General features: G+C 41.3%; 1 protein-coding gene across 1 annotated transcript in view; it reads left to right on the forward strand.

Annotated features, from left to right (window-relative positions):
- Positions 1 to 25,481, forward strand: part of LOC115823849 (uncharacterized) — a 664,236-nt gene that overhangs the window by 14,115 nt on the left and 624,640 nt on the right. The window contains 1 exon segment of the mRNA XM_030787872.1: positions 18,278 to 19,879. Within this exon segment, the coding sequence (XP_030643732.1) occupies positions 18,278 to 19,879 (1,602 nt within the window).

Here is a 25,481-nt window from a genome sequence, read left to right on the forward strand (position 1 = left end):
CCTTCTCAAGCTGCTCCTGCTCGTGCGCCTGAGTCAGGATGAGGGAGAGAAAGAGGAGCAGGGTGTCACAAACACTTACCATCATTCCAAATGGCTCAACGCCATCCACAAAGTGTCAAAAAGTCATATCACTGAAGTCCCCCATTAAGTCTTGGACTTTTAACAAGGAGTGAGCTCTACATCTTAGCGTTCTTAAGGACGGGTACCGTTGTTGCCAAGTCCAGCTGCCTCTTCTTCTTCATCACGACCGGGTCGTGGACCTCGTCCCTTTCGAACTCCGCCTTGCATCGTCTCAGGAGGAGTCCGTGGAAAGTCACCGACCTCCCGGGCTGGTAGGCCACAGGTACTTCAAGCTGCAATACACAAAGACAGAATGAGAGACAGGAATATGCAGGACGGAGAACAAGTGTATGGTGGAGACAAATATGTTTGCTTTTTGCTTCAGAGAGTCTTGTTCCAGACGTGCTGGCGAAGGCACGGATCTGAACGACTCGGCCTGAATGCCGTTGGGTTCATGGTCCCACCTGGGCGACAGCCAGTTATGCTGAACACAGAGATACACAAAGAGGTGAATGCTTAGGAAAAACACATCAATTACACATACATGTACACTCCTGAACCCATATGTAACCACAAAACTGCTAAACACTTTCAACTCTGAAACTCTTCATACACATTCAAAACAAATGGCAGAAGAAGGTTATGTCACTTTGAGTCAGTTTTGTCACATGAATCAGAATGATTCAATATTTGTATCCAATTTTCAAACAAAGCAGTTATATGTATCCAATTTTCAAACAAAGCAGTTATATGCAATTGTAGACTCCTATAGAGGTTGTAGTACGCCTGTTTGTGTGATTGTGTATACATATTTATACATGCAGGACTTGGAGCAAGTTCACATTACAGTCTATCTCCTATTACAAAACATACCTTAGCCAGGGAGTGACACATTTTTGCAAATACATTACATATGGCTGTCTCCTCCATGGCCTTCTCATGGATGACAGCCACCAGCATTTGCAGCTTCTCCTCAGTGTTCACCGAAAGGGCCATCAGACGAACCATTAACTCTTCAAATTTGCTGGCCGTCACTTTGTCCAGGATAATGTTCACCTTATGGAGAAGCTTCTGCAAAGTCCCAAAAAATTCAACTTATAACCTCATCTTCTCATCTACAAGTCTTACACACTGTTGTTTGCCGCTGGTCACTGCACATGGGCGACCTCACCTGTGTTTTTTGGTGCACTCCATAGCCTGTGACACATTCCTTCAGGACTGTCTTTTTCCCTTCCATTTTTTCAGTCACACATTCACTTGGAACGTCCGTGGGCACCTGCTGTGTGCCAAAGTTGGTGAACTGAGAGAATGAGAGGAGAGAAGAACACTTAGGCTCTTGTCCAGCTGTGCAGTAAACTGTGATAAGCTGGGTCAATTCAACTGTATTAGAATGACTACATTTACTTGTGCAATTTTAACAAACAGATTATATATGAATATAAACATGTTAAACCTGGTTTGGGGTGTGTGTGTGCATGTGAGTCAGTTTGCATATCTCCATGGTGTCATAACTAACTTCAGGTCTCTGGCCGTCGGCTGCTGGTTTGAAAAGGTCGGCGAAAGTGCGCATGTCTTTCAGCCCCTTTGAATTGATTCTGGCTGAAGCATCGGCCACTGGGGAGGCTAGCACCTTGGCGAGATCAATAGAAAACTTCAGCCTTTTGTACTGATTCTTAGCAAGTCTAAAATACTTTTGATTCTGCTTTGTAAGTCACCAAGAACTGTCGACCTCACCTGTGTTTTTTTCATGTCCTCATCATGGGAAACGTCGCTAATAATTCCTGAGCTCATTATAAGTTGCGATTTTGGCATCTACGATAGGACAATATAAATAGATAGATAGATAGATAGATAGATAGATAGATAGATAGATAGATAGATAGATAGATAGATAGATAGATAGATAGATAGATAGATTTCACAGCGTGTTGAGTAAAAACCGTCAAACAGACCTTACCTATTTCTCAGTAAATGAATGGCACCGTGTCCGTCGATTGAAGTCGCTCTGCTTCTATGAAACGTTTTGCTTCGATCTTGAAAGCTATGCACTTTTCATCGCCTACAGCTTTATTACGAACTCTAGAATAGAATCTTAACGTCACGTCACAATCACCTTTAATTCCATATAGTTTTAGTATGTTTTTTAGCGGAAGAATAACCACTTGATGAATAAACAAACAAATAAGAACGATTTCTTTATTGATTTTTTATCAAAATCAATTCATTTCCCTGCTTTTTTAATCGCTTGGCTACAGTCTTCCATAAATTCAAGTTGCATTGCACGTTAACAACAAATACATAACAACTTCTTTAACACTTTCGTTTTTAAGCTGTCAGGTAAACATGCACGCGCACACAATCACAGCGTCTTCCACACGAACATTTTAAAAACACATGTAGCACAGTGAGACATTATGTAATCCGTTCTTTCTTTAAATTCAGCAGACGAGTTTGGAGTCGACAGCCCATATAAATATTCCGTACAAATTCTTTGTTCTTTATTACCAGCAAGTTCATTGGCGCCCAGTAGGTGGCAGTGTCGCACTAGGTAGTGCTCCGTGTTGCTAGTCACGGGGTATCGAGCGAATTCATTACTATGCTGAGATTCTCCGTGTTAGCTCTATGCTAAGCACTTGTGCAGCCATTCACCAAGTTTATAAAATATATCTGTGTGTATTTTCAGGTGAGCTGGTGATGTCTGAGTGAACTAATTTACCGTGATGGTGTAGTAATCCTTGTTTATGTTTACCGTGTTAAACGTTAAATGTTTTCTAGACGGTACCGTATTGATTAGTACAGTAATTCTCGGGCTGGCGGCTAGCGCAAATGTGAAATGAATGAAAATGGCTCGTGTGAGTGTACATTTCATTGTGGTGAATGAGAACGTGAGTGAATATGTGTCTTTTTCTTTCACCTGTTGGATAATAACTGTGCAAAAGACCTGTTATTTTGCTTGATGAATGGTGTCTGTTTAAAGCTAATTAGAAACAAAACATGTATTGAATGTTAACAGAAGTAGCGAATTCTTTACTATGATGAGATTCTCCGTGTTAGCTCTATGCTAAGCACTTGTGCAGCCATTCACCAAGTTTATAAAATATATCTGTGTGTATTTTCAGACATTTATTAAATCATTAAATATGTGGCACCAACACAACCGTTGGCCTAGTGTTTGAGTCCGCTACACACACACACACATACGCAAAAATAGAAAATGCCTACAACCTCAATAGTTTACTTTCAGTAATTACGATAAAGACAGGTGTTTTTTTTTGGGAGGAGTCGATGAAACCCAAAATAAAAATGTACAAAGGGAATGTGTGACATTCACCAGCATTAAGCTACATTCGACATGGACTGCTTTGATCGTGCTAATAAGAAAACTTCCGATTCCATTAGAATAACCTTCCTACTCCAATACACAAGCTCAGCTAATTAAACAGAACAACGTATGTCGTGTTTTGTCATCGTCATTTAATTCAAAGCAAATGTTTCAGATATCTGATGACTTCCCTTGTGACTTCATTACCACATAAACATGTAGCTAAATTTACACCGCGGGACATAACGACCATTTCCGATTATTTATTTATTTATTTATTCATTCATTCATTTATTTATTTACATATGTCCGATTTTCGTTCCTGCCTGTCTACTTCTTTTGAAATGTCCAATATCGTGTTCACATTAACACTAGAAACGCCGAGCGCCGGTCATTTGAACGCTGTGACGTCTCACTAGAAGCGCCGTGCTGGTTTGACCTACTAGGCAGGACGCAAAAGCAGTTGTAATTAAAGAAAAGTTTAATGTCTTCCAGGCGGGTAGATACAGTACACAGGTACTAAGTAAAACATAAACACGGAACACGATAAGGAAGTTACAGATATACAGAGAGAGATAATGAACAGATGAGCCGGTTATTAGTAGACCGGTGTTACACCCAAGTCTGTGACCATCGAATTCTGTTACCCTAGTGAGCGCTGCTGCTACTGGGCAGCTTCAAATCGCTCGCACAGACAAGTTCGTTACGCAAACAGCGTAAGCTCATAGACTGTAAACAAACAAAAGTGAATGCAGTGCGGAGTTATTTGTTTACAAATGCTGGTTTATCACATCATGAAGTACGGAAGCCATGAGATGCTGTGGATTTATATTTAATTTCTCGTGATAACGTGTTATTTTTCTTGGTTTCCTCTGACATCTCGAGATGTCGACTGGATGTCATTATCACGAAATGACGAAACTATAAACAATTCACCGTTTTCCCGAGAAATCGAGTAAATTATGTCATTATCACGGGAAAACAAATTTCGTTATTTCGTGACAATGACTTAAATAACTCGAGATCTCGAGTAAACACAGAAGAATAACGCGTTATCACGAGAAAAGGGAGTCAAAATTTAAATGTGAACAGATGGCATCTTAGGGCTTCCATAATAAAGGCTTAGCTGCTTGTTAGATTAAATGCTGTTGATTTCATGCTGTTGATCGTGAAACCCAGCTGAGCCCCCTGCTGTTTTGTCATTCTTTATATTGTCTGCTTGTTGTGTTCTCATTTTCATTATCGCTGTGCTGTTTGTAATTTGCCCACTGGGTTGGCACCTATTGCAGTGGCGACTCCTGCCAAATCTCTCGGGGGGGGGGCAATGGTTGCGATGATGGCTAAGGTGACCCGTTCAACGGGTAAATTAACATTTAGCTAACTAGACATTGTCACATTGCATTGTGCAAATTAGTAAAGGCAAATATTTTAGTATTAATGAAACATAAATTGACTCTCACAATCATCAGATTCAGTTATCACATACATTTTATTTTAGATACAGCAAATCCAGAATTATGAGCAATGGCACTTGGGCTGATAATGTGGAATGAATAAAACTATTTAACTATTGGGAAGATACAATAAGTGCAGTCACATAACTCACTATTTAAATTACCTTAAAAAAAACTGTCATCACTTTGGTCAACAGCCTGACCTTGGCATGAGGGGTCACATATTCTGACAGCTGTTGTCAGAATATGTGACCCCACTGTAACTTGGGAGTATATATATATATATATTTGTGTAAGCCTTCCCATCATATTTCAATATTTTGGCCACTTAATTTTTTAGAACTCTTGCAAAGCTGCTGGAGGACAAGCCCAATACCTGGGACCGATATTTGGAGGCCGTCATGTTTGGGCTGCGCACAAAGAAACAGCTCACAACACAGTTCTCACCATATTATCTGACGTTTGGGAGAGAAGAACGGTACCCATCTGAAGTCCCAGAAAATTATCAGGTGAAATTGAAAAATTACATATTTTATGTATCCTAATTTTGTGTAAATAATATGGCACATCGTTTTAAAAAATGATATCACATAGTTATGCTATGTACAATAAAATCATTACTAACATGTTTCCATAGGCTGATGGTCCTTTGAGGATGACTATGCCAAAGTAAAGGTGGCCATTGACATTGAACGGCATGAAAAAATTATGAACATTGTTGAGAGCAATGTCGAAAAAGTGCATGGCAGAACCAGGAGAAAGCTCTCTAAAAAGGGACAGCAAAGCCTACAGGTGGGGGACATGGTGTGGAGAAGGAACGTGGATGACCTATCTCTCAAATGCATTTCTGTTTAAATAAAGGTAACCATTTCCATGTGAAGTTCTTGTACTTCACTTAAGTGTAAGATTTCAACATTTTTTCACATTCACATACACATTCACATTTCACACTAGATTTCATATGCTTAAATAGTAACTGACATTGTGATACACCTCATTAAATTTGTTTTATTGTTTTATGTCACACAAAGGCATGAAAGACGCCTAGGGAGGCAAAAATTCACATGTCCTCCTATCAACTGTTTTATTGGGACATTGCCAGGACAGCTCCCAATCAAGAGCTCGAGAGTGAGGCGAGCTGTATTACTGAATGGAGTGGAACATTTGTCTACTTGAGTTGTATCTAAATTTTCTCCAGCGAAATGCTAGATATGCTTAAGTAAATTACATTTGTATACTCAATATTTACCTGTCCCTCAGGTGATCAATGCATACATGGCCCACACAGTCAGAACAAATAACCAGATACGTGGTTATTGGGTGGCACTTCACATCGACTCATTTGAAATGACGCGTATGTGGGAGGGAAGGGGCTCAAGATTGAAGGTAGACATAGGAAAGGCGTTTATTTTGTTGTAATGTTTTTTAAGTGGATTATACTTTCATGATTCTATTTAAGTAATTTTGTAAATGCTCATGATCTTTTTTTAGTGTGATCCAACAAAGTTCAGCGTCATTTTGGGTGCTCTCCATGAGCCTAACCACTGGATATTGGCAGTAAGAGCAAGCACCTTGTCCTGTGGATTCCTGACCTTTGTTGAGAGCTACAATATTTCCAGTAGCAGTGTAAGCATGTGTGACTTATACCCAATTCTACAGGCAATCTTTCCCTCTGAGAGAAGGAGCCTTGTGGTGGATCCCATGGGAAATGATTCCCTCAAAGTCAAACAGTGTTTGGAGTCCACAAGGTAACTGTTGAAACCCTGATACAAAAAGTGCCCCTTTTTCAAAACCAAACCAAAATATTTGAAAATACGTCATTGTCCTATTTTACTTTTTGTATACCTGTCAGGGCTTTCATCAGAAAACGAGGCTGCCAGGTATCCAGGTGGACAGCCAGCACAGACCCACACAGTCTGCAAAGGGATGCCACCTCATGTGGAGTATTTGTCCTGAAAGTAAGTTTATGTTTTTGTCTGTCATACTATGTCTACTTTTACCATACCTGTAAAGTATTTTAAAAAAATGTTACATTTTTTGTTTCTCTTACATCAACAGTTTGGTGGTTTATATGTTACAGCTGCACTATGCACTGACCAATGAGTTTTTTAAACTTATGTCATATTAGTATGCAGAGAAAATACTGGCAGAGGAACCTCTGACCTTCTCAAATGAAATCATATAATAATCATATAATACATTTCTTAAATGATTAATGTTATGTTCATGTAAGAACTACTCTTAGTCACTGATACTGAAGGAACTATTTTGTGTTCCGTGATACTATTAATGTGCAGTGTTGAGGCTGCACATTGATATGTTAACTGATATATAGAAAGTAGTCCTTGTTAATGACTGATTGAAGGAGACAGATACAGTCAAGTCAAGGTCAACTTTATTTCTGTGTCCTGCGTGAATGTTGTGTATGTGTGAAAACACAACAGTTAGTACATTGGTACAATTTATTGATAAGTCTTATTGTCTTCAATGATGACCTGAGTGAACTGTGCCACTATTGTGGGGAGAAAGTGACTGTGGAGGAACAAGGAAAGACAGTGAGGAAGAAACAGAGAAAACCACTGTCAACTACTTGGGTAAAAAATCTCTTTTTAAAATAAGGCATTCCATCGCTGTATGTATGTACATATACATACATACATATATACACACTCACACACACATATATGTATATATTTATATATCATAGCTATATGTTGTGCTGTATCTCAGATATTCACCCTGAAAATGTTGCTTTTTTGCTATGACATTTGTTGTTACAGATCCAGTGTGACATGTGTGACCGGTGGTTCCACATGCAGTGTGTTGGAAGGCCTGACCCCATGAAGTCGTACAGCTGTGCGGTGTGCCGATCTTGATCTCCCCCTCCCCCTCCCCTCCCTTTCCTTTCTGATGTTTAATATTAAAGTTATTGGTTAAGTTATAGTAATATTAAGTTATTGTTAAATTGTTAAGTTGAAATGTGAAGTTAATTTAAAGTTTTTGCATTATCATTTTTTATGTCATTATATAATTTGTATCACAAAGCTTTTGCAACAAAACATTAAAACACCTCATTGTAAATGAATGCATTGTTTTTACTAATATCATAACATGTCTGTTGCACTATGCAGTGGTACTAAATGGTGCATTTATATTACATTCGTGGAAAAATTGTTTTAGTTATACATGAGAAGGGCAGAGTCACCTGAAATGGTTTGGGTGGTGTGTCAGACATTTTCTCCCATATTATAATAGGGTCACATATTCTGACGACAGCTGTCAGAATATGTGACCCCTCGTGCCAAGGTCAGGCTGTTGACCAGAGTGATGACAGGTTTTTGGTCATACATAGGGAGGTAAAAGAAGTCATCTGAAATGGTTTGGGTGGTGTGTCAGGCATTTTCTCCTAAGTTACAGTGGGGTCACATATTCTGATGGCCTAAAGTTGTCAGCGTGAGGTCAGATTAGTAAATTGTAGGTTCCGTAAGAAATGCAACAATAGGCTACTCTGCAAGTTCGGTGTTACACATCAAGATTATTTAAAGCCCAATATCACAGTTTACAGTCTCAAAGGGCTTTACATGGATTAAAACAACCAGCATTAAATCAACAGCATTTAATCTGACAAGCAGCTAAGCCTTTATTATGGAAGCCCTGAGATGCCATCAGTTCACATTCAAATTTTGACTCCGTTTTCTCGTCATAACGCATTATTCTCCTGTGTTTACTCGAGATCTCGAGTATTTAAGTCATTATCACAAAATAACGAAACTTTGTTTTCCCGTGATAATGACATAATTAATGCAATATCTCGGGAAAACGGTGAATTGTTTATTTAGTTTCGTCATTTCGTGATAATGACATCAATAAGTCCACATCTCGATGGGTAAAGGAGTTTTTTTAAAAGTTTACGGGGTACAGGAGTTTTTGTTGTTGTTGCGCCCCGTTTTCAAAACACCCACTCAGAATCTAAGGTTGAGTCCTGTCCAGTCAGTTTTCTGTGCGTGCACGGCGTAGACTGACAGTAACCAATAGCATTGTATGCAACTGCAGCGCGAAATGTGCTTTGGGGAAGGGGTTACTTGTATCTAGGAGACGCAAGTCACAAAAGGATTACAGAAGTTGGACTCCGTATTCTGTTGATAGTGTGCATTTTGAACATGGCTTGAAAAAGAACACTTGAGTTTTCGAACGGACCGCGGAGCGGAGAGGCTAGTGCGCCGGGAATATCCAATTATTCCAACGCCGAGTCGCCGAGTACTAATTTTGCTTCCACAGGAAGCTGTGCGGCGAATGCATAATGCTGAAAACACGCACAGATATGATCCACAGGCAAGGTAACACAACCTGTTGTTGGTAGGCTATATCATGGCGATTGTTTCATAACAGCACCTGGAATTCTAAACGAACTTTTAATTAATCTTCCTTTCTTCTCCACTTTTTTCTCTCCAGCATCCTGCAAGACCTACTGAGATTATTGGAACGAGTTACAGGATGAACCAAGAAGAGAATCTGGAGAACAATGAGGGGGCAGGATCGCCGCCCGAACGAGGCAAAGGAGGAGAAGAGTAAGTCAAAACATAATCATTTCCCAAGTAGTTCTTCGACTTTTTCCTCCATTTGCTATTTTCAGTGATCTAATTTCTCTTTTTACTGTGTTTTGCAGCTCCACAAGGCCAGAGTCAGTGTTCTTGAAACTGAGGAAGAGGCTGCCACATGGAAGACTGTGTAGCGGACTCAAACACAAGGCCAACGGTTGTGCTAGTGCCACATATTTAATGATTTAATAAAGGCCTGAAAATACACACAGATATATTTTATAATCTCGATCAATGGCTGCACAAGTGCTTAGCATAGAGCTAACACGGAGAATCTCGGCATAGTAATGAATTCGTTACTTCTGTTAACATTCAATACAGGTTTTTGTTTCTCACTAGCTGTAAACAGACACCATTCATCAAACAAAATAACAGGTCTTTTGCACCGTTATTATCCAACAGGTGAAAGAAAAACACACATATTCACTCACGTTCTCATTCACCACAATGAAATGTACACTCACACGAGCCATTTTCATTCATTTCACACTTGCGCTAGCCGCCAGCCCGAGAATTACTGTACTAATCAATACGGTACCGTCTAGAAAACATTTAACGTTTAACACGGTAAACACAAACAAGGATTACTACACCATCATGGTAAATTAGTTCACTCAAACATCACCAGCTCACCTGAAAATACACACGGATATATTTTATAAACTCGGTCAATGGCCGCAAAAGTGCTTAGAGCTAACACGGAGAATCTCAGCATAGTAGTGAATTTGCTCGATACCCCGTGACAAGCAACACGTGGAGCACTACCTAGTGCGACACTGCCACCTACTGGGCGCCAATGAACTTGCTGGTAATAAAGAACAAGAACTGTTCGGAGTACATATACATATGGGCTGTCGACTCCAAACTCCTCTGCTGAACTGAAAGAAAGACGGATTACATAATGTCTCACTGTGCTACAACTGCATCAGTAGATATAATTTCTGAAGAGGACGACGCCATCTTGGATGGAAGGCCAGCGTGGGTCCTCCCTAGCACAGAGTCTGCACTGTGTGGGGTGCTACAGAATAGACTGGACAAAGAGCAAATCTATGTTGTGTATCACCATGCACGAGTTGGTGCGGATAGATTTGCAATGGAGAGCACAGAAGCTGGGTTGCTCTTGGCAATGCTCAACATTTAGTGTTTCATTTATGTTCCCAAAAAGCATTTATATTATATACTATGATATTATAGTATATTCTTTCTAATGTATTATACTCTCTCTCTCTCTCTCTCTCTCTCTCTCTCTCTCTCTCTCTCTCTCTATATATATATATATATATATATATATATATGTCTATTTTTCAATATGCCTTATAATCTATATTATACTACATTATACTTTATTTATAATAAAATTTGTGTAATTCATTTTTGTTTAAGTTAAGTTTAAGTGATTGCATACAAGCCCAGTTCTCTAACCTTTAAACCATAGTCTGGCAAATAGATGGTCAGCCATCTATACAATCTACCTATGAACATAAAACAACGCAGCCAGTAATAATAATATTAATAATAATAACAACAACAATAATATTTATAATATAAACCATATGAAATCATGTCGGGGGGGGGGGGGCACAATAGACCAATGGGGAAGGGTTTTAGAGGAGGGGCAAGACATTTCTCCACCAATCCAAAGTAAGACTTTTGACCAATTGCAGGATACCTGGTGGCCCGAGGTGTGAAGTGCAAATGTTCCCTTGCAAGCACCCCCAAGGGATTATTCACCATGGCAACTATGGGCTATAGGCAGACCCCCAAACCTGGCACATATTTAGGAATATTCTATGCTGCGGAGTATCCGGGAATATACAGGAGTATTCCAGTGCGGATACACCTCTTTTCACGCAGTGGAAGTGCACACACTGTTTATTTGGACATGATCACTTCTTACTGAAACAATTATATTACATCAGAGCAAGCATTTTGATTACACGATCAGCTTGTCCTCCGTTTTGACTGAAGAGAGACCTGGGAACGGGGGCGTGGCTTCTAGCCCCTCTTGAGTAATCTGATTGGTGTATTCAAAAATCCTTGCTGTAACGTCCCACGAAGGCAAGCAACCAAAACCCGCTAATTTCGTTCTACAGTTAAAAGGCAGCTTTACAGTTACCGCCTGCAATTAGCCTTAGTTCACAGGAAAAAAAGTTTGCTCTGGTAAGGTACTTGGAAGATAATTATCGGGCTGTTCTTCCCATTTCTCGTATAAAAAATTTCGATTTCGACAAAACTACCAAGTACTGGGTGTTTGGACGACGGAGCCTATCACGAAGGCCAGGTTTTGCTACTGGTAAGCTACTCATTGCATTAAGTGTTTAACATATCTTACTTAACTTACTTTAGCTTACTCGACGCTGCCTGATTGTCTACAAAAATTCAGATGAGGGAAAATTCGGAATTGCAAGAAATATTCTCGGAATTCCAAAAAATAAGGTCGGGATTCTGAGAAAAAAGTCGGAATTGAGAAAAATAAAGCAAAAAGAATTTTGTAATGTGGCGGGAACGGGCTTCCGTAGTTCTACGGTTGAGACTTTGCGTCTCTTTGTTAAATTCAGATCAAGCGACCAGTCTGATGACAATTGTTAACTTTAGGTAAAAAGCTAAATTTTCTACGTTGGTTCTTCTAAGTGAAGACTTTTGAAATACAAGTCCTTTAAAGTAATTCTTTTAGAAAAGCTGCTCACAAAAAGTTCTCTCTCATTGATCAGCCAGTAAATAGTTAGTATGGGAGGTAATCCATGCCAAAATGAAAATGAAAACGGTAAAATGAAAGTTCAAACCCCGGTTTGACATTTCTTTTTCAAAACCTGTGCGCACATATCCTGCCATTTAATTTTCGACATGAACGCGCTGTATCTGCCAAAATGAAAATGCAAAGGCAAACCAGCATTGCGTTTTCGTTTCCCACTTAGCCTTTTCATTTTCTGAGTAAAACGAAGTCTTCATCCTGACAATTCGCTAACTTGGCTCACTCGCCGTCTCTGAGAATGCATCCGCCATTGTTACCTCTATTACTGTACGTTCACACTGAGGGCGGCGAGAGCGTCAAGAGTCGCCCAAACCTCCCTGCCAACGACGCTGTTGAACACTGTGGACGCTCTGCCGTTGATGAAATAGGCGGGTACAAGTTCCTTCGGAAAGCTTGGTTATGCAAATGTTTTTAAAGGGGCTATAAAGCAAACAAACAGGTCGAGCGGTATCTTTGTGCTGACTGAACACCAGTAGGCTATGAGTTAACCTTATAAGATATTTTAAATGTGAAGGTGCGAAATCGACCGATGACAGAAATAAATAAACAATGCTAATTACATATTTCGTAACAAAATTAACTAATGAAAAACACTACTTAAAAGCTTTTTGTTGTTGTGTGTCTTTTGTGTTAATGATAGGCTAGGTCAAATTCCAGCATGGAGTTTATAGGACACGTTTACGAGCCTTGGTCTTTAATTAACACTAACGTTTGTGCATAACCTACATTACAGTACAACATGTGGAAACCCACCACCGATATAATCAGTTTCTCCTCCATTTTGCTTAGGACCAAAAGTTTTGTGGGAACAATAGTTTATACTGTTGTGTTCTCTACAATTCTCTAGAGCGGAGCACTTCCAAGTTTCTATTGGTTGCCGCCCAACCGCGTCATATCTCATTACCATAAAGTTCAACTGTATTTTGACGCCCAAACCACCCTCGCCGCGACGCCCTTTGCCGCGACGCTCTTCGCCGCTTAAAGACGCTGGCTCTCATTGAAAATGAATGACTTCCGGTCACTTTGTCGCTCTCGCCGCGCTCAGTGTGAACGTACAGTTAGGCTTTCGGGCACTTTCGCGGTCACGTGTCTTCCACTCTTAAGGTCCGTGTATTCGGTAACGCCCATTTCTCATTAACATATATTTGGCAGGATATGTGCGTACAGGTATTGAAAAAGAAATGTCAAAGCGGGATGGGAACTTTCATTTTACGGTTTTCATTTTCATTTTAATTTTGGCATGGATGACCTCCCATAAGTTAGCAAGTGTGCTGATAAATTAATTTATACATGATGTAACATTTAGCCCGGCATTTAATGTCTTGGTTCAAACTAATCTTATCTTAGAGGAGTACTTTGTCTTAACCTCATTTTCCTCTACCTCTGTTCTGTTGTATCATGTATCTGTCTTATCCTGATAGGAAATGTGTGTAAGTAAAGAGCAGTTTTGCATGACAGTGTGTATACTCTTGATTAATTTGATGATTATCTTAATGAGGGTGTATGCATTTACTCACACGGTTCTTTGCGATTCTAATAATTATAATAATCAGGATGCGTGTAATTAGTCAGGAGACAAGTGACAAGATGGCCACTGATGAAACGGAGATGTCGTCCACGTCTGTGGGGCAGTCGTGTGGAGTTCTTCCTGAATCACATGACACAGGTAGGAAACACTCACCTGTTTCACTGAGTGTCCTCCTTCTGTATTCTGGTCCTCTCTGTGCTTGTGTAGGTTGGTAGGTTGGTGTGAGTGTGTACAGTTTGTGTGTTTGTGTTGTAGAGCTGCTGAAGACAGGCGTGATGAAAGAGGAGATCTCACAGTCAAACGGTTACACCCGAGGAAGAGACTCGTCCAACAGACCTAGCATCAAATACACTGAGGAGGAGAAACCCATAGACAAAGACTGTCTGTGTAGGACAAGATCTCTGGGACTGATCCTGTAGTCTCTCTCTCTCTCTCTGTTTCTCTCTCTCTGTCTCTTTCTGCATGTAAAGGGTGCAGTGGTTAAAAGCAAAATTGAAACACTCCCCAGTTTCTACAACATCATAATGTTTTTGACTGATGCATGTTTGGTAGATAATTGGTTTTTAAGCACCCTCAGGAAAATTCAAAATGTTTTCCGTCATCAGCCGCTGAAAATGAAAAGTAAAAACGGGCACGATAGAGTTAAATGTCAGTGTGAATGCTGAACTGTGTCCCTATACTGATGGTCCCATACCCAGATAGTATTGGGTCTTATCAGACTGTGAGGACTGCCCTGTTAGGGTTAGGTTTAGTAGGGTTAGTGTTATTTAGAGTGTCTTTTAGTCTGACTGAAGTCTGTTGTTGATATTTAGAGTGTATTTTAGTCTGACTGAAGTCTATTGTTGTTATTTATATTTTTCTCCTTATTTCCCCAGACTGTGAGGATTGCCGGTCTTTCTTCATTGGTAAATGTGAGGTGCATGGCCCCCCCACGTTCATCCCCGACACCCCCGTGCCCATAGGGGTCACAGAAAGAGCCAGACGCACCCTTCCCTCAGGACTAGAGGTCAGGAGGTCAAGCATCCCAAACGCAGAGCTGGGCGTGTTTAACCAGGGTGACACTATACCCAGAGGGACACACTTTGGCCCCTATGAAGACCAGATGTCTGACGGAGAAGACACCAAGGACGGTGGATACTCCTGGGTGGTGAGTGAACCTATTAATTAATGATATAAGAAGGTTTTCAGTTGGCATTTACTGGGGCTCTGTGCAGTGAAGCCAAATTCCTCTTTCATTGCATTTACCGATGTTCTGTGTCATCAGCCGCTGGTAGGAGCTTCAACAAATTATTTTACACTCATTTCAATTCAGAGAACCTCACGCTCTATCAGACCTCTGACATAAACCTGGAATTGGTCATAAAATGTGCAGTGAAAGTCTGTATACTTAACAAATCAACATTTATAAAGGAAAAACCTCTTTTTCTTAGCTCTTCAAACGTCAGCAGTGTGAAGATTGTGTTGATGTGAAGAGAGAGAATTTTTCCAACTGGATGAGGTGAGATACTGAGCACAGAGATCACTCCTGTTCCTTATTTTTCACATATTTATGTTAAATGTACAGACGGTGTACATTCATACGTTCGGTGGTAAAACTTAACTGTGTTTTGTATCAGAGGTAACTATATCTCTGAGGAAATCTTGCTGTCCAGTATTTTTGGTGTTCAGACATTCTCAGGAATCAAACTTACAACCTTCCAGATACTGGTCTGTTTTCTCTTTACCGCTGACTGAATGACACCCCCTCACATTCACTGTTCTCACAGACCAGATGAGACCAGAATTTATACAAACACCAATCAGCATGGAGATCCTCTGATCACATGGCTTTTCATATTTGATGCATGTATTTTAGGAGCAGGCTGTGCACCCATACCTGAATCTTTTCAACGAGGTTTCATATAACATAACACGCGCACAGATACACACACACACACACACACTCACCCAATGTTTTGTAGATTTTTTTTCTTCAGGTTGTCCAAAAAGATTAGTAAAACTCAGTGTCAAAGAGCCAACGGCTTTGGGATTCAAATATGTAGCATCAAATGAGATGACATACATAAAACAATTCTTGCTATTTCCTCATGCATGAAACTGGGTGCACTAATGAATGAAAGAGTGATATTTAATACATTAAATGTGAACATAAACAAATGCATCTAAAACTGAAAGACAAAAATAGTTAGATGTAGTGTTTAGTTAATTATGTTTCCATTTTACGTGGTTTTCTTTTGAGTTTATTCAGTAACATACTCAGTCATTGATTAATTTCCCAATTATTTGTCCCAGTCCCAAAGTTTCTCATATCATCAGTGTGTCAGTGAAAAATGAATTATCCTGAGTAAGGCTGAGTCAGACCCTCAGACCTCAGGATTGGAGCTTTCACATTCTCTGTATCACACATTAATCAGCTCTTAGTACAGGGGGTGTGAAACCTCTTCATTAAATCCACACACAGTGTAAAACAAAAATAAGATGTCTAAAAGAGAAAGAAAAATAGTAGAATGGCGAAGATCTCCATACCCCTAAATGGCATGTCCCACCCAATGACATTCTGACCAGTTCACATATCTGCTAAGCTTTACACAGCTTCACATGGTGCTTTTGAGTATGCTGTGTGTTACTGCCCAAACTGTAAGACTTTTCTGTTTGTCCTGTACAGTAATCGCTGTAACTAAATACATTCATGGATTTTATTTGCAGACTAACAGTAAAACATGTCTAATGTTACGGGTGGTACCAGGTGCTAAAAGGTCTACAGCACAAATGAGTAACTATATATCCATGACTGAAGAAGGGCAGATCTTAACAAACTGTGCAAATGACTAATAAATAATAGTGAGTAATAATAAAGGGATGAGACACATTGAGATCATCTCATTAAATCGGTCTCCATTTTGCTGAAATGTTGCATAATCTCACATGTTTCCTTGCACACTGATACACCTGGTGCATCTTATGTGCCATCATCAGCATGACACTGAAGGATCCTGAACCATGTCCTCCATTAAGCAGGCTGCATAACCAAACCTTCATCACAAAATGAAATGTTTCAGCTGCCCACAATTCTTCAGTGTTGCTAATGAGGATACTGATTCAGTTCAGAAAAGCTGGGAGTAAGGACAGCATATAGACGTGGGCATTTTGGGCATAAACACCAAGCTCTGATTGGTCCAAGGAGGACAGTTTATCCTTTGGTGCCAGAGGCACTGGGCATTTTTGCCAATGATGAGGAATGTTTGGTGTGAAGAGCGCTCAGATACATGTCACATCCACTACCACTTTACGGCACCTGCCAGCTCCCAGGCGTCTCCATGGGAACGTAACAGGGGTGGAGACCTGTGCTGTTTCCTGGATTCACTCATCAATGCTGAACAGAGCGCTGAGTGAGATGGTGGGGAGTGTACACTCGTCTGTTTGACCCTCACAGGACACAAACCCACCCGATCTCGTGACAACACCCCAACCAGCTAGTGTTACTGCTGGGATTCCTCCTCTATTAGAACATTCCAACTGTGTTAGTCTGTTCCAACTCTGTTCATCTTTCCTAGCACCTGTTCATTGTAAAATTTGGTTCAGTCATGTGTTATTTACATATGTGTCTAATGAGTGTTAAAAGAGTTTAGTTTATGAAGAGACAGTGAGCGTCCCCTTAAATCAGAGTCACAAAAACACGAAAACTCCATTTAGATATGTGACGTTAAATTTATCCTTCACTTATCCATGACTTCACTTATCCATACATTCTTCTTCTCATTTTCTGCCTTAACTTAGTATTCTCTTGTGCAATGTAAACCTCTTTATCTGCCTCATGTCTCACTCTTGACCTTTTCCCTCATCACTCTCTCTCTCTTTCTCTCTAAGGTATGTGAACTGTGCCCGTAATGATGAAGAGCAGAATCTGGTGGCTCTTCAGTACAAAGGGGGGGTTCTGTTCCGCAGCTGTAGACCCATCGCTGCTGGAGAGGAGCTGCTGGTCTGGTGTGGAGAAGAATATACCAAGGACCAGGACGACCCAGCGGACTGCCACTGGGACAAGCCATTTTCCCCTGAGAAAGGTAACAGATGATTTTTTTCCCTGTTTTCCCATTCAGTTCCCTGCATTTGTTTTTGTTTTTTTGTTTTTTTTAAGAGAATGGTTTAGTTGTACTTTAAATTGATGCTGAGGTTAATGTCAGTTTGGTCTTTTAATGCTGTTTATAGATTTTTGTCCAGGTTGTGATGTGGTTTTCTGGTCCTGTTGTGGACATGTCCCTCTCTTTGTTTAGGCCACATTTCCTCACAAAACCTCATTAAGACATGGCATCCTGAAGAGTCCCTGAGTTTACTAAAGACCAGAGAGATTAAATCAGAAGACGTGCCACTGAGCCCAGAACAGTTATCCTCTGATATTACATTCATTTCAGCACAATCCGCTGTCAACACGAAAAGAAGGCGCTCTTCGTTTGGGAAGAGCTCCCCTGTCAGAAGAGCCCTAACACCTAAACAGAGAGTGACAGGGAAGAACACAACACACTCTTCACGCAGGAAGAGCCTCAGAAGCCAGCTGTGTATCAGAAGACACCAGCGCATTCACACAGGGGAGAAGTCATACCACTGCTCCCAGTGTGGGAAGAGCTTCAGTGGGTCATCAGGTCTTAGAAAACACCAGCGCATTCACACAGGGGAGAGGCCATACCACTGCTCCCAGTGTGGGAAGAGCTTCAGTCGGTCATCAGGTCTTAGAGCACACCAGCGCATTCATACATTGGATAGGCCATACCATTGCTCCCAGTGTGGGAAGAGCTTCAAACAGTTGTCAGTTCTTCAAGCACACCAGCGCATTCACACAGGGGAGAGGCCATACCACTGCTCCCAGTGTGGGAAGAGCTTCAAACAGTTGTCAGCTCTTCAAAGACACCAGCGCATTCACACAGGGGAGAGGCCGTACCACTGCTCCCAGTGTGGGAAGAGCTTCAACCAGTTATCAAATCTTCAATCACACCAGCGCATTCACACAGGGGAGAGGCCATACCACTGCTCCCAGTGTGGGAAGAGCTTCAAACAGTTATCAGGTGTTCAAAGACACCAGCGCATTCACACAGGGGAGAGGCCGTACCACTGCTCCCAGTGTGGGAAGAGCTTCAAACAGTTGTCAGTTCTTCAGTCACACCAGCGCATTCACACAGGGGAGAGGCCATACCACTGCTCCCAGTGTGGGAAGAGCTTCAGTAATTCATCAGGTCTTGTAAAACACCAGCGCAGTCACACAGGGGAAAAGCCATACCACTGCTCCCAGTGTGGGAAGAGCTTCAGTCGGTCATCAAGTCTTAGAACACACCAGCGCATTCACACAGGGGAGAGGCCATACCACTGCTCCCAGTGTGGGCAGAGCTTCAAACAGTTGTCAGTTCTTCAATCACACGAGCGCATTCACACAGGGGAGAGGCCGTACCACTGCTCCCAGTGTGGGAAGAGCTTCAGGAATTCATCAGGCCTTAGATATCACCAGCGCATTCACACAGGGGAAAAACTATACCAGTGCTCCCAGTGTGGGAAGAGCTTCAACCAGTTATCAAAACTTAAATTACACCAGCGCATTCACACAGGGGAGAGGCCGTACCAGTGCTCCCAGTGTGGGAAGAGCTTCAGCCAGTCATCAGGTCTGCGATCACACGAGCACATTCACACAGAGGAAAAGCCATACCACTGCTCCCATTGTGGGAAGAGCTTCAATTATTCGTCAGGTCTTGTAAGACACCAGCGCATTCACACAGGGGAAAAGCCATACCACTGCTCCCAGTGTGGGAAGAGCTTCAGTCAGTCATCAAGTCTTAGAACACACAAGCGCATTCATACAGGGGAAAAGCCATACCACTGCTCCCAGTGTGGGAAGAGCTTCAGTAATTCATCAGGTCTTAGAAAACACCAGCTCAGTCACACAGGGGAGAGGCCATACCACTGCTCCCAGTGTGGGAAGAGCTTCAGTAATTCATCAGGTCTTAGAACACACCAGCGCATTCACACGGGGGAGAGGCCATACCACTGCTCCCAGTGTGGGAAGAGCTTCAAACAGTTATCAGGTGTTCAAAGACACCAGCGCATTCACACAGGGGAGAGGCCATACCACTGCTCCCAGTGTGGGAAGAGCTTCAGCCAATTAGCTCAGCTGAACAGGCACAGGTGTACACTGAAGACCGTTTGAAGTGTGTTGTGATTTTGGACCAGTGTGTTACCTGTTCAGTGGGATTTTGGACCAGTGTGTTACCTGTTCAGTGTAAATAGACCCGTACACATGTCATGTCATTGTTCCTCAGGTTACATTAGAATGACAGAGGATTCATTTTGTCACTGTTACTACTAAATACCAAGTTTATTGTTCATGAGTTAATAATTGTGCTTTGATTAAACTGTTAGTGATAGACTTAGGTCAGTTAAAAAAAATAGTACCTAGAAATCAGTTGAGCACAAAAGCAAAAAGTAGAACTATTTCACATGATGCATTTATGTCTGCTGATAATAAATGTAGATTTGAAGTATGTGAGCGAATGTGAATAACTGTCAGCTCTTGTTTTTATGACCAAACTTCAATATTAAATCTTAGGTTCTGACCACTGTTCATTTTGCTCATCTGGGATTGAGAATCCATTCTTTGTTTCTCTCTCTCGCTCACCTCTCACTCTTTCTCTCCCCCTCTCTCTGTATAGCATTTGCTCAGGTTGATGTATCCGTAAACCTTAGAAGCAGCCAAATGTTTTTAATCTCGCCTGGCTACATCCCTTGGCTTTGTGTTGTGTTAAGCTTGAGTGTGTTTTGGGGTTTTGATTCACAGGACCTCTGTGGATATCCACCTAATAAACACAAACCTCTACCAACTCCACAGAGGGGGAAGATTTCTCTCATTCTTCACAGACTTCATTTACATTTCTTCTAGGTTTGTCTGCGTCCTCACTTTGTGTAATCGCTAACCCACACAGACTCTGCAGTGACTCTGCATCATAGATGTATGTACATACACACACAGGCATATACATAGGCATGCGAACACACATATATGAACTAATGAGCAAAAAAAAAGTCTATGAGACAAAAGTATCTGTCATAAACTGTCTCAGTGCCTGAACTAATGATCCAGCTCAGAACAGCCGCAACAGAAATGCAAAGCTGAAAGGAGAACAGGACGGCTACTGTGTTTCAAAAACTAACAGGGTTTAATAGAGAATCAGCCCAGGAAAAGCCAGTATCGCACGTGTTAATTTTTTTTCCTTTTTCACACAAAATTAAAACATGAACGGTTCAGTTGTCATCCACAGAGCCATTTCCAGCCTTCTAGAGTCTGTACCAAGCTCTGGAGACCAACAGTGTGATGTGGTTGAATGGCAGGTTTGTGAGGACTTACAGTGTGATGTGGTTGAATGGCAGGTTTGGGAGGACTTACAGTGTGAGGTGGTTGAATGGCAGGATTCTGAATAATGTAACTTTGGTTAGATTGGTCCAGATGTCAGGAGAACCAATCTATTCATTTGCCCTGTTTTTCATCTCTTTTTGAGGATTTATAACTTTGATTTGTGACTTGTAACAGTCTTGGTGGAACCACAGACTTTGCGGAATGTATCAACATTCCAAAATTCCAACAGAGGCCTGTTGAGGAGGAGTGTTAGCACCATGGACAGTGGCTAACTGTCAGGAGGTGGGACCCTGGACAGCTCCCAGCTCTTAACGTTACTAAAGTTGCTACTGTGTTTATAAGCATGGAGGAGAATCAGCCATACAGCTAGACCAGATGAGGTTCTAAACAGCTGAGGTCATAAAACCGCAGACTGACGGGAACAACTCCGACACAACTGCAGAAACAAACCTGTTTAGAATGATTTGGGCTTTTTTATTTGAACTAAACAGGATGTAGGCTACACAGCCTGGAACGTAAGGTGACGCTGTTTCATCGTATTTTTTCTTTAAAAAATTTGAACCAATCGATTAATTTTGCACTGGAGCCAAAAACGAGGGGGGGGGGGGGTAAGAAGACTGTCTCATGCCAGGCACCTTCAGAGCAGTTTATTGTCTGACTTTTTCTCGATGAGGACATTTCTGCTTGTGGGCACATGACAGAAAGAGACACAAACCAACAGACCAGTCATTCATTTTAAGACACAGACTAACAGACCAGTCATTCATTTTAAAAGACAAACCAACAGACCAGTCATTCATTTTAAAAGACAAACCAACAGATAAGCCATTCATTTTAAGAGAAGTGAGGGAAATAATGTTGCAGTCTGTTCTTGTAAACTTAATCCTAATCTGAGTTTGAGATTAATATTATTATTGTTAATATGAGCTAACTGATCCTCTGTCAGTGGTGTGTCTCTAATGAAGATAAACTAACTGATCCTCTGTCAATGGTGTGTCTCTAATGAAGTGAACTAACTGACCACTGACAGAGGATCAGTTAGTTTATCTTCATTAGAGACACACCACTGACAGAGGATCAGTTAGTTCACTTCATTAGAGTTATCACTGACAGAGGATCAGTTAGTTCACTTCAATAGAGACACACCACTGACAGAGGATCAGTTAGTTGATCTTCATTAGAGACACACCACTGACAGAGGATCAGTTAGTTGATCTTCATTAGAGACACACCACTGACAAAGCATCACAAGGCTCCCAATGGAGGGAGGAGCTGTTTGCACCACAGCACCTGTGGACGATCCAGGTAAAGTAAGACACGTCCATCACCCCATGTTAAAAATCCTGGTCCAAATGAGCTCACCTGACAACATTTCACCCTGTATCTAATGTCAGTCAGTCCCTGGTCATCCTGTATCTATTGTCAGTCAATTCCTGGTCATCCTGTATCTAATGTCAGTCAGTCCCTGGTCACCCTGTATGTAATGTCAGTCAGTCCCTGGTCACCCTGTATCTAATGTCAGTCAGTCCCTGGTCACCCTGTATGTAATGTCAGTCAGTCCCTGGTCATCCTGTATCTAATGTCAGTCAGTTCCTGGTCACCCTGTATCTAATGTCAGTCAGTCCCTGGTCACCCTGTATGTAATGTCAGTCAGTCCCTGGTCATCCTGTATGTAATGTCAGTCAGTCCCTGGTCATCCTGTATCTAATGTCAGTCAGTCCCTGGTCACCCTGTATGTAATGTCAGTCAGTCCCTGGTCACCCTGTATCTAATGTCAGTCAGTCCCTGGTCACCCTGTATCTAATGCCAGTCAGTCCCTGGTCATCCTGTATGTAATGTCAGTCAGTCCCTGGTCATCCTGTATGTAATGTCAGTCAGTCCCTGGTCACCCTGTATCTAATGTCAGTCAGTTCCTGGTCATCCTGTATCTAATGTCATTCAGTCCCTGGTCATCCTGTATCTAATGTCAGTCACTCCCCGATCATGCTGTATCTAATGTCAGTCAGTCCCTGTAAATAACCTTTCATTGAGTTTTAATGTTATTTTTGTATCTCCTTTTTTTATGTTTGTATCTATTGATTTACGATTTCTGGAAAAATGGAAAACGCGCTTTTATTTTGAAATTCAGTTGCCCTATCTAGTGTCCATGCGCAGTCGTTAATAGTAGCGGCGGTAAAAGGGGAGAGTTATTACGGATAAGGTGTTGGATTGTTTTTTGCTTTCTAATGTGTAGCACCCGGCTGAGGGGCACAAGGTTAGTGAGTCTGTGTTTGTTTGGTTGTTTTGTGTAAGAGTGTGTTTTATGTTTGAAAACAATGCAGATATATCGTTTTTGTCCTCCCCTCTTTGGTCCCGTTAAAACAAATGCGATGTAGTTTAATTTACGCAATTTAGCGTACATTGTTTATGATTTTTACAGTTTAAAATTTTCTCTGTAGATTACATTCTTTGTGTATGATGAGAAATAGTAGTATAGACAGCTTTCTGTTGTATTTCATGATGTATTAATGTAAATGTTGAATTGTATTTTCGTTTGTTTCTTCCGTCAGCTCTTACGGTGTGTTTGTAAGGAACATATGGCCAATAAAACAATTTTCATAAACCACCCGTTGAAGACCAGGACCTTAAATCAGCCAGGGATGCTACAGTTCCTGGTCATCAAGACAGAGAGAAAGTGTGCGTGTGTGTACAAGATAAGACAGAGAAAGTGTGTGTGCGTGTGTGTGTTCAGGGATCATGTCGACTTTAATCCTTTTGTATTTAGGTTTTATTTGTGTTTTTCTCTCTAATGTTTATATTTAAATTTTTGATTACAGAACTGCATAATAACAACAAAATAATAACAAAAAACAAACAACAATTTTCACTGAAATGAAATACAAAACTTTGTTAATGAACTTTTTATTTCTGATCAAGAAAACATTGCACCTTATGCACGTTCATTTGTGTGTGTCTGTGTGTGTGTGTGTGTGTGTGTGTATGTGTATTATATGTGACACAGAGACACTGAGCCATAAACATAAAACCCTGCATAGAGGGGCTCAGTGAATGTGCAGTGGAATGTGTGCACGTGTGCGAGTGTGTGTGTGTCAGAGGAGACGCTGTGGAAGGACACAGTTCCAGATGAGCAGTCCAGATACACTCCTACTCTGTGTGTGTGTGAGGGGGGGGCAGGTATGACAATGCTCTGTTCATTGTGACGGGCAGAATATTTGTTACCAAAGCACAAAAGACTCCAGGACTTTTCATTGGCTCCAAACCTACAGCCCTCACCTTCTCCTTTCCTCTTGATCTCTTTATATGTCACTGATATCTCAGCACATCCACTCCACTCAGTCTCCCAGTAACAGCGTCCAGTCAGACTCTCTCTACACATGACCTGAGACCAATGATCAAATCTCTCTGGATGATCAGGATACGACTGATTCTCTCTCATATGTGTTGCCTTTCTGTTCCCCTTAGACAGAGAGAGGAGTGTGTTTACTGTGTTTAGATCCAGTGTGAGATCACAGGCATCTACAGAGAAGAAGAGAAATTAGAGGAGACAACATATCACACACTCTCAACCCTCTCTCTCTCTCTCTCTGTTTGTGTGTTTATGTGGGTTTTATGCTAAATGCTACACTAAGGATATAGATGGTTCATGGAAATGATGAGAGAACAAACTGATGACTAGAAAAATGTATAAAAATGAATGAAGACAGGTCCTTACCTGAGGTGATGGAATCCCATGTGGAGTGTTAGTGGGTTGTGTGGAGCGTTAGTGGGTTGTGTGGAGTGTTAGTGGGTTGTGTGGAGCGTTAGTGGGTTGTGTGGAGCGTTAGTGGGTTGTGTGGAGTGTTAGTGGGTTGTGTGGAGGGGTAGGAAAACAGGACAATGAAAAGGGAATGAGATTGAAATACTGTGTCAGTCAGAATACTCCACACATGCAATATTTCATACAACACCCTGGGGTGACAGTTGGTGCTGTGTGTGATGTGTGTAAATGGGGTTCTGATGTTCTGTTTGTCCTTGTGTGATTGCTGTGGTGTGAATGAATGCACCATGTTGTCTGTCTTGCCGTATCTCATCCTGGTTCCAGTGTGTGTTACAGGCTGCAAATACGGGGTATTTTTCAACAGCTGTTTGTGTGTGTGTGTGTGTGTGTGTATTGTTAGAGGGAGTCTGAGTCTCTCTCTTTCGATGTTAAATAAAATGAATAAATAAGTCACATTTTTGGAAGAACCTTAGTCAAATGGATGTCTTGTCCATGAGTAAACCGAGAGAGAGAGAGAGAGAGAGAGAGATTGAGTGAGTGAGAGATTGAGCATCAGCTCATCTAGATGGTGAAGGTATAAGAACAGCAATTGTAACATTAGCTGTAATAATATTGGGGGA

The sequence above is a fragment of the Chanos chanos genome, chromosome 11, assembly GCF_902362185.1.
Source record: "Chanos chanos chromosome 11, fChaCha1.1, whole genome shotgun sequence".
In the NCBI taxonomy this organism is placed as follows: Eukaryota; Metazoa; Chordata; class Actinopteri; order Gonorynchiformes; family Chanidae; genus Chanos; species Chanos chanos.